This window comes from Orycteropus afer, unplaced genomic scaffold (assembly GCF_000298275.1).
Source record: "Orycteropus afer afer isolate SDZICR_OR568_19922 unplaced genomic scaffold, OryAfe1.0 scaffold00154, whole genome shotgun sequence".
NCBI classification, from domain to species: Eukaryota; Metazoa; Chordata; class Mammalia; order Tubulidentata; family Orycteropodidae; genus Orycteropus; species Orycteropus afer.
This window is the reverse complement of record NW_006921741.1, coordinates 6,170,950-6,183,295: the sequence shown is the minus strand read 5'-3', so window position 1 is coordinate 6,183,295 and position 12,346 is coordinate 6,170,950. Positions and strand designations below refer to the sequence as shown.

General features: G+C 36.5%; 1 protein-coding gene across 1 annotated transcript in view; it reads right to left on the bottom strand.

Moving 5' to 3' along the window:
- Positions 1–10,230, bottom strand: part of HIKESHI (heat shock protein nuclear import factor hikeshi) — a 47,256-nt gene extending 37,026 nt beyond the window's left edge. Inside the window, exons 1-2 of the mRNA XM_007946269.2 lie at positions 10,201–10,230; positions 7,716–7,953 (exon numbers count right to left, since the gene is read on the bottom strand). Of these exons, the coding sequence (XP_007944460.1) occupies positions 7,716–7,953; positions 10,201–10,230 (268 nt within the window). The remainder of the gene's footprint in view (positions 1–7,715; positions 7,954–10,200) is intronic.
- Positions 10,231–12,346: the final 2,116 nt, after the last annotated feature.

Below are 12,346 nucleotides of genomic sequence, written 5' to 3'. Positions count from 1 at the left end.
CATTCACCAACCTCTTGGGTGTCTCAAGAAAAAAGAGAAAAGATAGACAACAGCAATGCAAAAAGGACAGGAAAAAAAACCCACTTTTCACTGTCCCCAAAGCATTTCCTGCAGGGAACAGAGGAGTAATGATCATATCGAAAAGTTGTACCTTCCCAACTCAAACTGTGGCAAATCTAGGGCTAACAAGAGAGACTCAGTAATGATGCCTGGCAAAGAGAAAGAGTAGTAGTAAGGAGGGGACAATTAAATTAATAATTTAATTAGTATGTCACCAAAAACAGGTCCTGGTCTACTGGCTGGTAACCAATAACGACCTTAATAAATGAACGGAAGTCTGGGTACAAACTGAAGCATGTAACATTCTATACTTTCCAACTATGGAAAAGGTTAATACCCACTACTAGCCTATTGCCATACAAACAAAACCTACCACTTTGTATTTAAGGTGGTGCTATCATGTCCCAAGGAATCCTGATACACAAAATAAAAAAAATATCATTTTCCTCTTCCCCCAAATTAATTGCTGCTGCTCCTGTATTGCTTATTACTATAAATATTAAATACTATACATCCAATCTTTCTAGCAAATTTCCCAACTAGTATTTCATTGTTAAAAAAAAACTATAATAGTATCTGTATCTATTTCCATTTCTTACTTTTCTTTTTAAATCAATACAAAACTATTTATTTATTTATATGTAAATTTGTATTTCATTTTAAGATAAAGCAGTTTACGAGCTCCCAAGTAAAATATAAGTGAACATGCTTGATGGAGACCGCAGCTAAATGTGTTCATGATCTCATCTTCTCAACAAATAGTGATGAAACAATCAGGTATCTATAGGTAAAAAAAAAAATATAACTTTGAACTATACATTAAATACAAAAATTAACTGAAATTGGATCACAGACCTAATTGTAAAATCTAAAACTATATAACTTCTAGAGGAAAAGTTTGATAAACTTGGATTAGACAAAAAATTCTGAGAGAGAACACCAAAAGCACAATCCAAAACAGAACAAATGAATAAATTGCACTTCATCAAAATTTAAAAATTCTGCTATGTTAAAGAACATATAAGCCAAAGACTAAAACAGATATTTTCAAATCACATAACTGATAAAGAACTTCTATCAAGAATGAATATACAAATCTCAAAATAAGAAAAAACTCAATTAAAAAAAAAAAAAGATTTGAACAGACACTGCACCAAAGCAAATACACAGATGGCAAATAAAACTAAACCAAACCCAATGCCATAGAGTCAATTACAACTAATAGCAACCCTGTAGGACTGAACAGAACTGCCATTTAGGGTTTCCAATACTATAAATCTTTATAGAAGCAGACTGTGTCATCTTTCTCCCACGGACAGGCTGGTAGGTTCAAACTGGCGACCTTTTGCTTCACGGCCAGATGCCTTAACCATAGCACTGCCAGAACTCCTTAGATGGCAAATAAGCATATGAAAAAATGTTCAACATCTATTGTTAGAGAAATACAAAGAAAAGCCACTATGGGATACTACAACACACCCTGTTACAATGGTTAAAACTAACCATACCAAACCCTGGGGAGTATGTAAAGGAAACAACTGGTTGAAATGTAGAAAGGAAAACCCATATTGGAAAATCATTTGTCAGTTTCTTAAAAAGTAAAGCATACGGTACCAAATGATAGTTATTCGGCTGCTGGGTATTTACCGAAGAGAAATAAAAGCATATGTCCATACAAAGATTTGTACACAAATGTTCACAGCAGCTTTATTTTTATAAGCCAAAAACTGGAAATAACCCAAATGTCCATCAGCAGGTGAACAGATAAACAAATTATGGTACACACAACAAAATACTATTCTGAAATAAAAAGGAATGAATTACTGATAACATGGTAACTCTAAAAATAATTTACTAAGAAGTCAGTCAAAAAAGAGTACATAATATATGATTTCATTTATATAGAGCTCTAGAAAATACAAACTACTTTATAGTGACAAAAATTAAATCAGTAGTTGCCTAGGGTTGGGGAGGAGATAGTAAAGGGGTTATAAAGGAGCACTAGGAAACTTTTGGAGATGATGAGTATGTTCATTATCTTGATTGTGGTAACAGTTTCATGGGTGTGTACAGAAATCAAAACTTATCAACTGTATAAATATGTGTAGTTTATTACATGTCAATTATTTCTCAATAAGGCTATAAATATCTGCTAATAACAAAGAAATTTCCTCTGTTCTTTGGAAGATTTCTTAAGAAAGGATACAAGTCATGAAATATTAGTATCTGCTTTAAAAGGAAACTGAAAAACTAAAGAATCAAATGGATCCTGTTGGTATCTAATGGTTAGAACACATGTAACAGTGGTCAGAACATATACATCCAGAATTAAATAATTCTTCTAAAAGAAAAACCAACTTCAGTTATCTTTGGTGAATGCAAGGGAATCAACTTTGTTTTTGAACACTGTATACAAAAAGAAAGAATCAAGCATCATTTATCCTAGCTTTCCTATAATGACTACATCCCCAGGTAACCAAATAATAGATATGCATGTTTCTCTTCATAGAGATATTATAGCTAATACAAAAAAGAATTAGAATATCAACATTTTGAACTCACAGAATTATGAATTGAGGTATTGCACAAAATGCTAATTTCACAAAAAGAGAGAGAACCGTAATTGTGCTTGCTGATCAAATAAACCTTTAAACTGTTAAAAAGCAAAGATGTCACTTTGAAATCAAAGGTGAATCTGACTCAAGCCATAGTATTTTCAACAGTCTCATATGCATGCAAAAGTTGGACAGTGAAAAATGAAGACCAAAAAACTGATGCCTTTGAATTACGGTTTTGGTGAAAAATACTGAATATACTATGTACCGCCAGAAGAATGAACAAATGTGTCTTAGAAGAAATACAGCCAGAATGCTCCTTAGAAGTAAGGATGGTGAGACTTCATCTCACGAACTCTGGACATGTTATGAGGAAGGACCATTCCCTGGAGAAGGACATCATGCTTGGTAAAGTGGAGGGTCAGTGAAAAAGAGGAAAACCCTCAATGAGATGGATTGACACAGTGGCTCCAACAACGGACTCAAACATACCAATGATTGTGAAGAACCAGGTTGTGTTTCATTCTGTTGTACAAAGAGTCACTATGAGCCAGAACTGACTAGACGGCACCTAACACAACATAGTAATCTTACCAGAAATAGAAAAATAAATTCAAACAAAATCAGAACAAATTTCTATACCCAATTGCTAGTTTACCGGAAAAAAATTATACCTTTGATTTTTACAGTAGACACTTTAAAAGACCCATCAACCACTTGCAATGTAAAAACCTTACATGGATGCTCAAAGCATTTAAAGACTTTAACTGAGTTGGGTCCGACTCAACGGCATATAACAACAACAACAATACATAAACACTAAAATAATTTTTTTAAATTTACATATAAAATGTTTGAGCCCACTGGAAATCTGAATACTGGCCAGATACTCAATACTAATACTCAATACTGTTTTTAAATGTGCCAATGGTATTACAGTCATATTAAAAAAAAGAAAAAAAGAGGCTTTATCTTTCAGAGATACATACTAATATATTTATAGATTACATATTGTGATTCTGGAGTCTGCTCTGAAGTAGTTTGAGAAGTGAGTAGGAATATAAATGAAATTTTCCATGAGTTAATTATTTTTGAAGCTAGGTGATGAGGAGATAAGGTTCTATATTCCACTGGGTCTGCTTTTGTATATGCTTGAATTTTCTATAATGAAAAGTTTTAAAAAGTAAGATTTTATTGAATTCACTTTGCAAATATTTTATGTACATAGATATAAAAACTCTAAATAAATAAAACTGGTATAAGCCAAATTTCCTCCTCCATATTGTCTTTGCCTTTTTTGACAGGGAGGTTATACTAGTCTCAAAATGTAAAATGAGTAGCTTTGCCTCTTTCACTATTCTCTGAAAGTTTATGCAAAATAGGAAGAATTTATTTCTTAATGGTTTACTTATCTGTAAAACCATCTGGGTCTGACAGCTGTATATGGAAAGAAGAGGTTTACTTTTAATTACTAATTTTAACTTTTTTATTCATATTACATCTTCAGTTTTCCTTATAATTTTCTAGAAAATAACAAATTTCATCTGTTCCTTTGTCATGTTCAAATGTAGCGGTATAAAAATGTTCATAGATGTTATTTCATCTTGTAGTTATGTCTTCATTTCATACTTTTAATAACATTATTTGTACTTCCTTTCATTTTCTTTGTAAATCTTTTCACTGGCTCCCCTTTTTATTCATCTTTTCAAAGAACCAGATTTTGGTTTCACTGAGCTCTTCTACTGTTTGTTTTCTGTCAGCTTCTATTCTTAGCATAATCATCTTCTTTCTTCTGCTTTCTCTGGATTGATGATGTTAAATACTATCACTCACTCATTCCTATCTTTCTTTTCACACATGTATATTTAAGCCTATGAGTTAATCTCGAGTTAGGTGCATCTAAGTTTTGATATGTGGCATTTTTATTTTGGTTTATGCAGTTTAATTTCCATGATTTCTTCTGACTATGAATTATTTTAAAATTTTCAAGCATGGCAATGTTTTATCTTTTGATTTTTAATTATATTGCATTCTGAGTTGCATACTGATTATCTGCTATTTGCTGAGTTTTGCTTTATGATGTGGTATATAGTGAATTCTCATAAAATTTTATGTACTTAAAAAATGTATATGATCTAATTATTAGTTGCAGGGTTCTATAATGTCCATAAACTCAAGACTGGTAACTCTGATTCAAATCTTCCATACCCTTACTAATGTTTTAACCACGAGACATATTATCAAGAGAAGTGTGTTGAAATGTTAATTATAAATTTGTCCACTTATCGGCTCAGGACCATAGTCTCAAGGGACATCAAGCTCAATTGGCATAACATACTACACAAAACACTGTTCCATCTCCTACTTGCCAAGTAACAACTGGGATCTTAAAAGCTTGCAACCAGCCATCTAGATGCAATGATGGGTCTCTCCTGGTCCAGAGCAAAGAAGAATGAAGAAAACCAAAGATTCATGGAAACAATTAGTCCTACCCACTGGTACACCATGCGATCTGCAGCCTATACAACTATGAGACCAGAAGAACTAGATGGTGCCCGGCTACCACTGTCATCCACTTGGAAGGGATGTAGGAGATCCTGGATAGGGAAGGAGAACAATGTGGAACAAAAGGTCATTGGGGGGTGGGGACCAGGTTTGCTGGTCTGATAGAGCCTGGTGGAACCACTGAGACTATGGCCCTTAGCTGCCCTTCAGGTCTGGAATTGAACCCACACCTGTGGCTTCCAGCCAAACAAAAGACAGGCATATGAGCTGAACATTTACCTGAGGTAGATACACTCCTTGGAGAGAACAATCATGGGAGAAAGAAGGACTGTTTATGCACAGGAAGACAGCTCAGGGGATAGGAGTGCATGGAGCAATGGACAAAGGGAAAAGGTAACTAACTATAAGGGAAGTGGGAGGGGAGCTGTTACATTGGGGTAAATTATAGTCAATGTCATGAGACAAAGTGTATGTGAACTGCTGTATGGAAAATGAATTTGCTCTGTAAATTTTCACCCAAATCACAATTTAAAAAAAAAGTTGTCCACTTACCACTATAAATGTCAATCTTTTCTCTTTATATATTTTGAAGTTATGTAATCAGCTATGCACAAATTCATGACACTTACTTTATCCTAAAATATTTGTCTTCCTAGTAAATTATCTCATCCTTAGTGAATGAATGGCTTTATCTATAATAATGCTGTTGCCTTAGTCTAATTTTTCTTAGAATTAATATACCTGTGCCAGCTCTTTTGGTTCTGACCGGCTTCACACGATCCTTGCCCTTTTTGGTATTGAGGTTATATTAGTCTCAAAATATGAGTGTTAGATGTTTAGGGCCCTCAGTCATAAATGGCAATTTAATTATTTTGTTTCCTGCATTTTTTTTAAATCCCATTCAGGAGCCTCCATGTTTTTTCTCTTGTAACTTTGGTCTATATACATTGTTTTTTCTACCATCTTATATTGTTTTTTTATATACCATGGTTTTTCCTTTTTTGTTTTGTTTTTTTCCTCCTTTCCTACATTCTAGTAGGATTATATATGTATGATCCTACTAGATCTACTGCCTTTCCCACATATACACTAATAGTTTGGAAGATGTACATTCTCTCTTTTTTTAGTTTTCCGAAAATTTTAAATAGGATTAGGTGAAAGTATAATCATTATTACTCTCTTCCTGAACAACAGAACATCAGAAACTTGTAACTAAAATTACCATCATCTCACACATTGTTTTCAGTATGGTATTTACTTAGGGTTTTATATCAGTTATTGTGTGGTTTTATATAAGCAGTTTGTCCAGATATGTCTACATGTTTACCACTTTCTTTACTAACTCTGCTTTTTGCAATCACTTCCTCATTCTGGATTCAATTTTCTCTTTCTAACATACAACTACCTACAATGGTTCTTTCAGTAATGGTCCATAAGTGATAAACTCCCTATTTCGCCTGAAAATATACTTATTTTTCCTTCACTTTAGGATGACGGTTTTGAAGTCATTTTATTTACCTTGGGCACTTTTAAGGTATTATTCTATTATTCTCTGGAGTTTATTGTTCTTGAAAAATCTGATAAAAACTTACTATTGCTCATTTATAAAAATCTGTCTTCTCTGATTACTTCATTCTATTTTTATATTTAATGTTGGGTGATTTCATTAGAATGTACAAAACTTTCTTTTTTTCCTGCTAGGCTCAATCACAAAACAGAAAAAGTGATTTGAGCTTGATGATTTTCTTAATTTGCCCAAAGATAGTTCACAATTATTACTACACTATAGGTAATTTGGGAGCTCTGGTAGCATAGTGGCTAAGACACTTGCTATGAGTCAGGGCTGACTCGATGGCACATAACAACAACAACAACAACAATAGGTAATTTAAATTTAAAAAAAAAAAAAATTACTGTCAAGTTGGTTCTGACTCAGAGACCCTACAGTACAAACACAACTGCTACATAGGGTTTCCAAGACTGTAATCCTTACAGAAGCAGACTGTCACATCTTTTTCCTGTGGAGAGGCCAGTGGGTTCAAACTGCTGACCTTCTGGTTGGCAGTGGAACATTTTAACCACTGTGCCACCAGGACTTCTCATGTTATGGTAGAATTCACTGCACACAGTCAATTAGGGCAGTAATCTTCTAACTTTATCATACAACAGAAACACTTGGGGAAATGTTAAACTATAGACCCCCATCTTCAGTTTCTGATTCAGTAGTAGGTCTGGGGTGATACCGGAATCTGCATTTGTAACAAGCTTCATTTTTAAAAGGAATGTAACACATTACTTTAGCAACCAAGAAAAATATAATGGAAAAATTTTAAAAGCCCATATTCCATATAGGAGCTCTGGTGGTGTAATGCCTAAGGCACTTGACTGCTAACCAGAAGGCTGATGGTTCAAACTCACAAGCCACTCCTTGGAAGAAAGATTGGGCAACCTACTTCTGCAGTGATACCGCCTCAGAAACCCAAGGAGGGGTCACTATGAGTCGGGTCCAATTTGATGGCACATAACAACAACAACAAATTCCATATTATATATACTATTTAAGAAAAAATGAAAGTATTTTAATGTTATTCTTACCAGATTTAAGACCTGAAATTTTGAAGATGGCACTTGGTTTCCCATTCGTGACAAATCCTAGGAGTTGCCATACTGGCATTCCATTTGAATCAGGATAGGAAAAGTAGACAGATCCTCCCATTCCCTCAGGAAATGGGATCGTTCCCAGCATAAAAACCACAACATGGTTGATATTTTCATAATCAGGCAGGTCAAAAACAAACTTATCCTCTGCCACCTGTTGTGCAGCGGTTTGTACCTAGAAAATAAGAAATTCATCTTAGTTCAGTATTTTGATGTGTTTCCATAGCCCTCATACTATCACAATAAACCATGTTCCCAAGTATAGTCAAAACATATAATGCTGGGTTAATTTGATAAAATTACCAAATATACCAGTGTTAAACAGAGAATCCCAAAATACATGTATTTAGACTGAATATGATCACTCCATGAACATATTTTAAAATATATCTAAATTATTTTTAGAAGTTTCTAAAAAGGATTTTCCTTACATAAATAAATACCTATAGCTTCAGACAAAACTAAAACCAAATCCACTACAGTCAAGTTGATTTTGACTCATAACATCCCTACAGAACTGCCCATAGGGTTTCCAAGGCTGTAAATCTTTATGGATGCAGACTGCCTCATCTTTTTTCCCCAGAGTGGCTGGTGGGTTTGGAAGCACCCATCTTCTGGTTATGAGCCCAATGCTTTAACAACAGGGCCACCAGAGCTTCTTAAGAAACTTTAATTCTTGATCTTAGGTCTTTTGTTCTGGAAAGAATTTTCAGAGAATAAAAAACCGTATTCGTAACTTTAGAGGAAGTGGGTTTTTCTGGTAAGAGAACAATGTAGCTAAATATTGAGATGTCAGTAGGTCTGTCTGCCCTTCATTTTAATGAACCTATTCTCATACTTCAGAATTAAAGAGCCAAACTTCACCACCTCCTGGCAATCCCTCCAAAAAAAAGAAAATTCTTGTCCTGAAGGAATCTGTACTGGACTTTCACTACAGAGTTGGCTAAACAGCTACTAAGTACTACCACAATTAAATCTTTTCCAAATTAAGTGACACACGCATTCTATATTCTTTTTGTTCTTTAAAAACACACATATTTTAATGTCTCATCAAGTTCCACACTCCTTCCTTGCTGGCCTTTCATTTTCCCTATCAAGAATAGGTACCAGCCACTGCTCCGAAGGAAGGCTGGGCAATCCTACTTCCCTAGCGATACTGCCTCGGAAACCCAAGGAGGGGTCGCTATGAGTCGGGGCCAACTCGATGGCACATAACAACAACAACATCAACAATAGGAGCAATACAGTTTTCTCACCAGGAGCTCTGGTAGCATAGTGCCTAAGGCACTTGACTGCTAACCAAAAGACTAGCGGTTCAAACCCACTAGCTACTCCTGGGAAGGAAGGTTAGGCAATCTACTTCTGTAGTGATACTACCTCGGAAACCCAAGGAGGGGTCACTACGAGTCGGGTCTGACTTGGCGGCACATAACAACAACAACAGTCATTCACGACGCATAGCTTGATGAGTGAGATTGGTCCTCATCAAAGACACGTTTTTGAAGTTAACCTTAATTTACCTTTGAGGTTGCTTAGAATTGTGACCAGATTATAATACATTATTGAACATTGGTGAAAAACTGAACAAAGGAACTGCAACATTTAAGAAAAGAGAAAGGGGAAGAAAAGAAGATCGAAGTGAGTCGGGTCTCAAAATGGATTTCTGGGTTGCTTGTATAAGGCAAGCAAGATTTACCCTCCAAATTTCACCTGAACAATTGCAGGTACTGACCTAATTAAAGTGTTAAAATCTGGTAAGGTAGGTTATATTATCTCTTATGACCAATAAAGAAATGTGCTGTTCCTCTTTCTGGAGTAGTTTCAGTTATGACTCACACAAAGTTTCGGCGTTTCTATCCGCTAACTTCCAACTACGTTAAATACATTTTTACTAAGGTCCTTCCAAAGGGACCAAGACCATATGATATGCCCTGCCCGAACACCTTAACCTTTTTGAAAAACAGGCTGCTACACAGACTAGATTCAAATCCTAGGTTTCCCTCTTAACTCACCGTGTGAGTTTAGTTATTTATACTGTCGATTGAGCTCAAGTTTCTCAACTGCAAAATGGTAATAATAACCATCTCACGAGTTATGAGGATTAAGTTTAAGGTGCCAAATAAGCGTTACATACAAGGCTGAAATGACAAGTAATTGACAAAAGGCGTGCGCAGTACTCAGCCCTGTGCCTGGTACATAATGGGCACTCGACAAATGGCAGCTAATGCTGTATTATTCTAATGATTCTGAACAGAGTTTCGGGGGCAAAGAAGAACACTCCTCCCACCACCCTCACACACCCATTCAAAAGGCAGACAAGAGTGAGCTGCCCCTCATCGTTTGCAGCGGCGCACCCTCCCGTTCCGCGGGCTTCGCCCTTGTATCCTGCCTCCTCTCTGATACCACCTCTCCCCATCCTCACCAGCCTCCCCGCCACCAAGCAGCCAAACATGGCGACTGAGGCTCCGCTGACCGAGCAGGAACCCGAAGCCGGCTAGAAATTCTGCGACTACTGCCCTAGTGGAGCCAAGAATCTTCCAGAACCTGCAGGACGGCGCCAGCCCCACCACTACATTGCGACTGGATCAGCGGCAGAAACGCCTTCTGCCCCCGCGACCTCTGACATTCTCTTCCTAACCCGCAACGAGTACTTCCGGTGCTTAGGTCCTGCAGATTTCACTAAGAGAGAAAGTTAGGCCAGAGCCAGTGAGAGACTACCAATCCCAGCGGGCCTTGCGCCTGTTTCCAGGAAGGGGAGTCAGGAGTCTGATGGGATTAGTAGTCAGGGCTTTCATACTTACACAGCCGAATTCCCAGTTTCGGAGTACAATAGTGACAGACTCTAACGTTTGTGTAACATTTTAGAGATGACCATATGCTTGCGCAACCATCACCTCACTATATCCGTTACTCATGAGGTATTACTGTCTCTGTTTCATAGGGAGGAAATTAAGGCTCACAGCGACCAGCCTCAGATCTTTACACAGCAATAAATTTGTGGAACCTGAATTCAGGTCCTGCTCCAAATCCGGAGTAATTTCTATTATTGTTGTTAGGTGCTATGGAGTCAGTTATGACTTACAGTGACCCATTATACCAAACCTAACCAAAGTCACTGCTATAGAGTCAGATCCAACTCGTAGCGACCCCTCCTTGGGTTTCCCAGGCGGTATCGCTAGGGAAGTAGATTGCCCAGTCTTCCAGTGTATAACCAAAACGCTGCCTGGTCCTGCACCATTCTTATAATTGTTCCTATATTTGAGACCATTGCAGGCATTGGGTCAATCCATTTTGTTAAGGGTCTTCCTCCATTTTGCTGACCCTGTACTTTACCAAGCATGACGTATTTCTCCAGAGTCTGGTCCCTCCTCCAAACGTGTCCAAAGTACGTGAGACAAATCTCCCCTATCTTCTCTTCTAAGGAGCATTCTGGCTGTACTTCTTCCAAGATTGATTTGTTCATTCTTCTGGCAACCCATGGTATAATATTCTTTGCCAATACCATAATTCAAAGGCATCAGTTCTTCTTTAGTCTTCCTTATTCATTGTCAGCTTTAGAATGCATGTGAGGTAATTCAAAATACCATGGCTTAGGTTGGGGCACTTTAGTCCTCAAGTGACATCTTTGCTTTTTAACACTTTAAAAGAGGTCTTTTGCAGCATATTTGCCCAATGTCAACAAATGTCCTCTGATTTGTTGACAATGAAATATCACCTCACCCCAGCACTAATAGCAAAAAAAAAAAAAAAACCTAGAAAACAACAAATCCTGGTACGGGTGTGGAGAGACTGGAATCCTCATACACTGATAATGGGATGGTAAAATGGTGCAACCACTGTGGAAAGTTATGGCACTTCCTTAAAAAAACTGGAAATAGAAACACCATACGATCCAGCAATCCCACTACTAGGTATATATCCAAGAAAAATAAAAGCCATGACACTAACAGATACATACATACCATGATCATCACAACTCTATTCACAATAACAAAAAGATGGAAACAACCTAAATGCTTATCAACAGATGAATGGATAAACAAACTATGGTACATATACACAATGGAATACTACCCAACATTAAAGAAAAACAAGTTTATAGAACATCCTTAACATGGATGAACCTGGAGGACACTATGCTGAGTGAAATTAGTCAATTACAAAAAGGACAAATATTGTATGAGACAACTATCACAAAAAGTCAAGAAAAGATTTTCACACAAAAAGAAATATTCTTTGATGGTTACCAGGGGTAGGAGCACCAGGGAGGGTATATCACTAATTAGAGGTTAGTCATATTTTAACTTGGTGGAGGGGGAAGGAACTATACAACAAGGTGAGGGAAGAAAAAAAGAATAGTGCTTGATAAATAATAAATGCTTATTAATGGGAGTTTTATTGTAAAATGTCTTATTTTTGCTATATGCACTTGGAGAAAATGTTCACAGATAATAAAAACAATAATCAAAAGAATTGATGTCAAATACTCATTGCCACCAAAACTCATTCTCCCTTTCAAAGCTTCAATTCCCTTTCCTCTTGGATAGGAAGTTAAGATATCCCCTCCT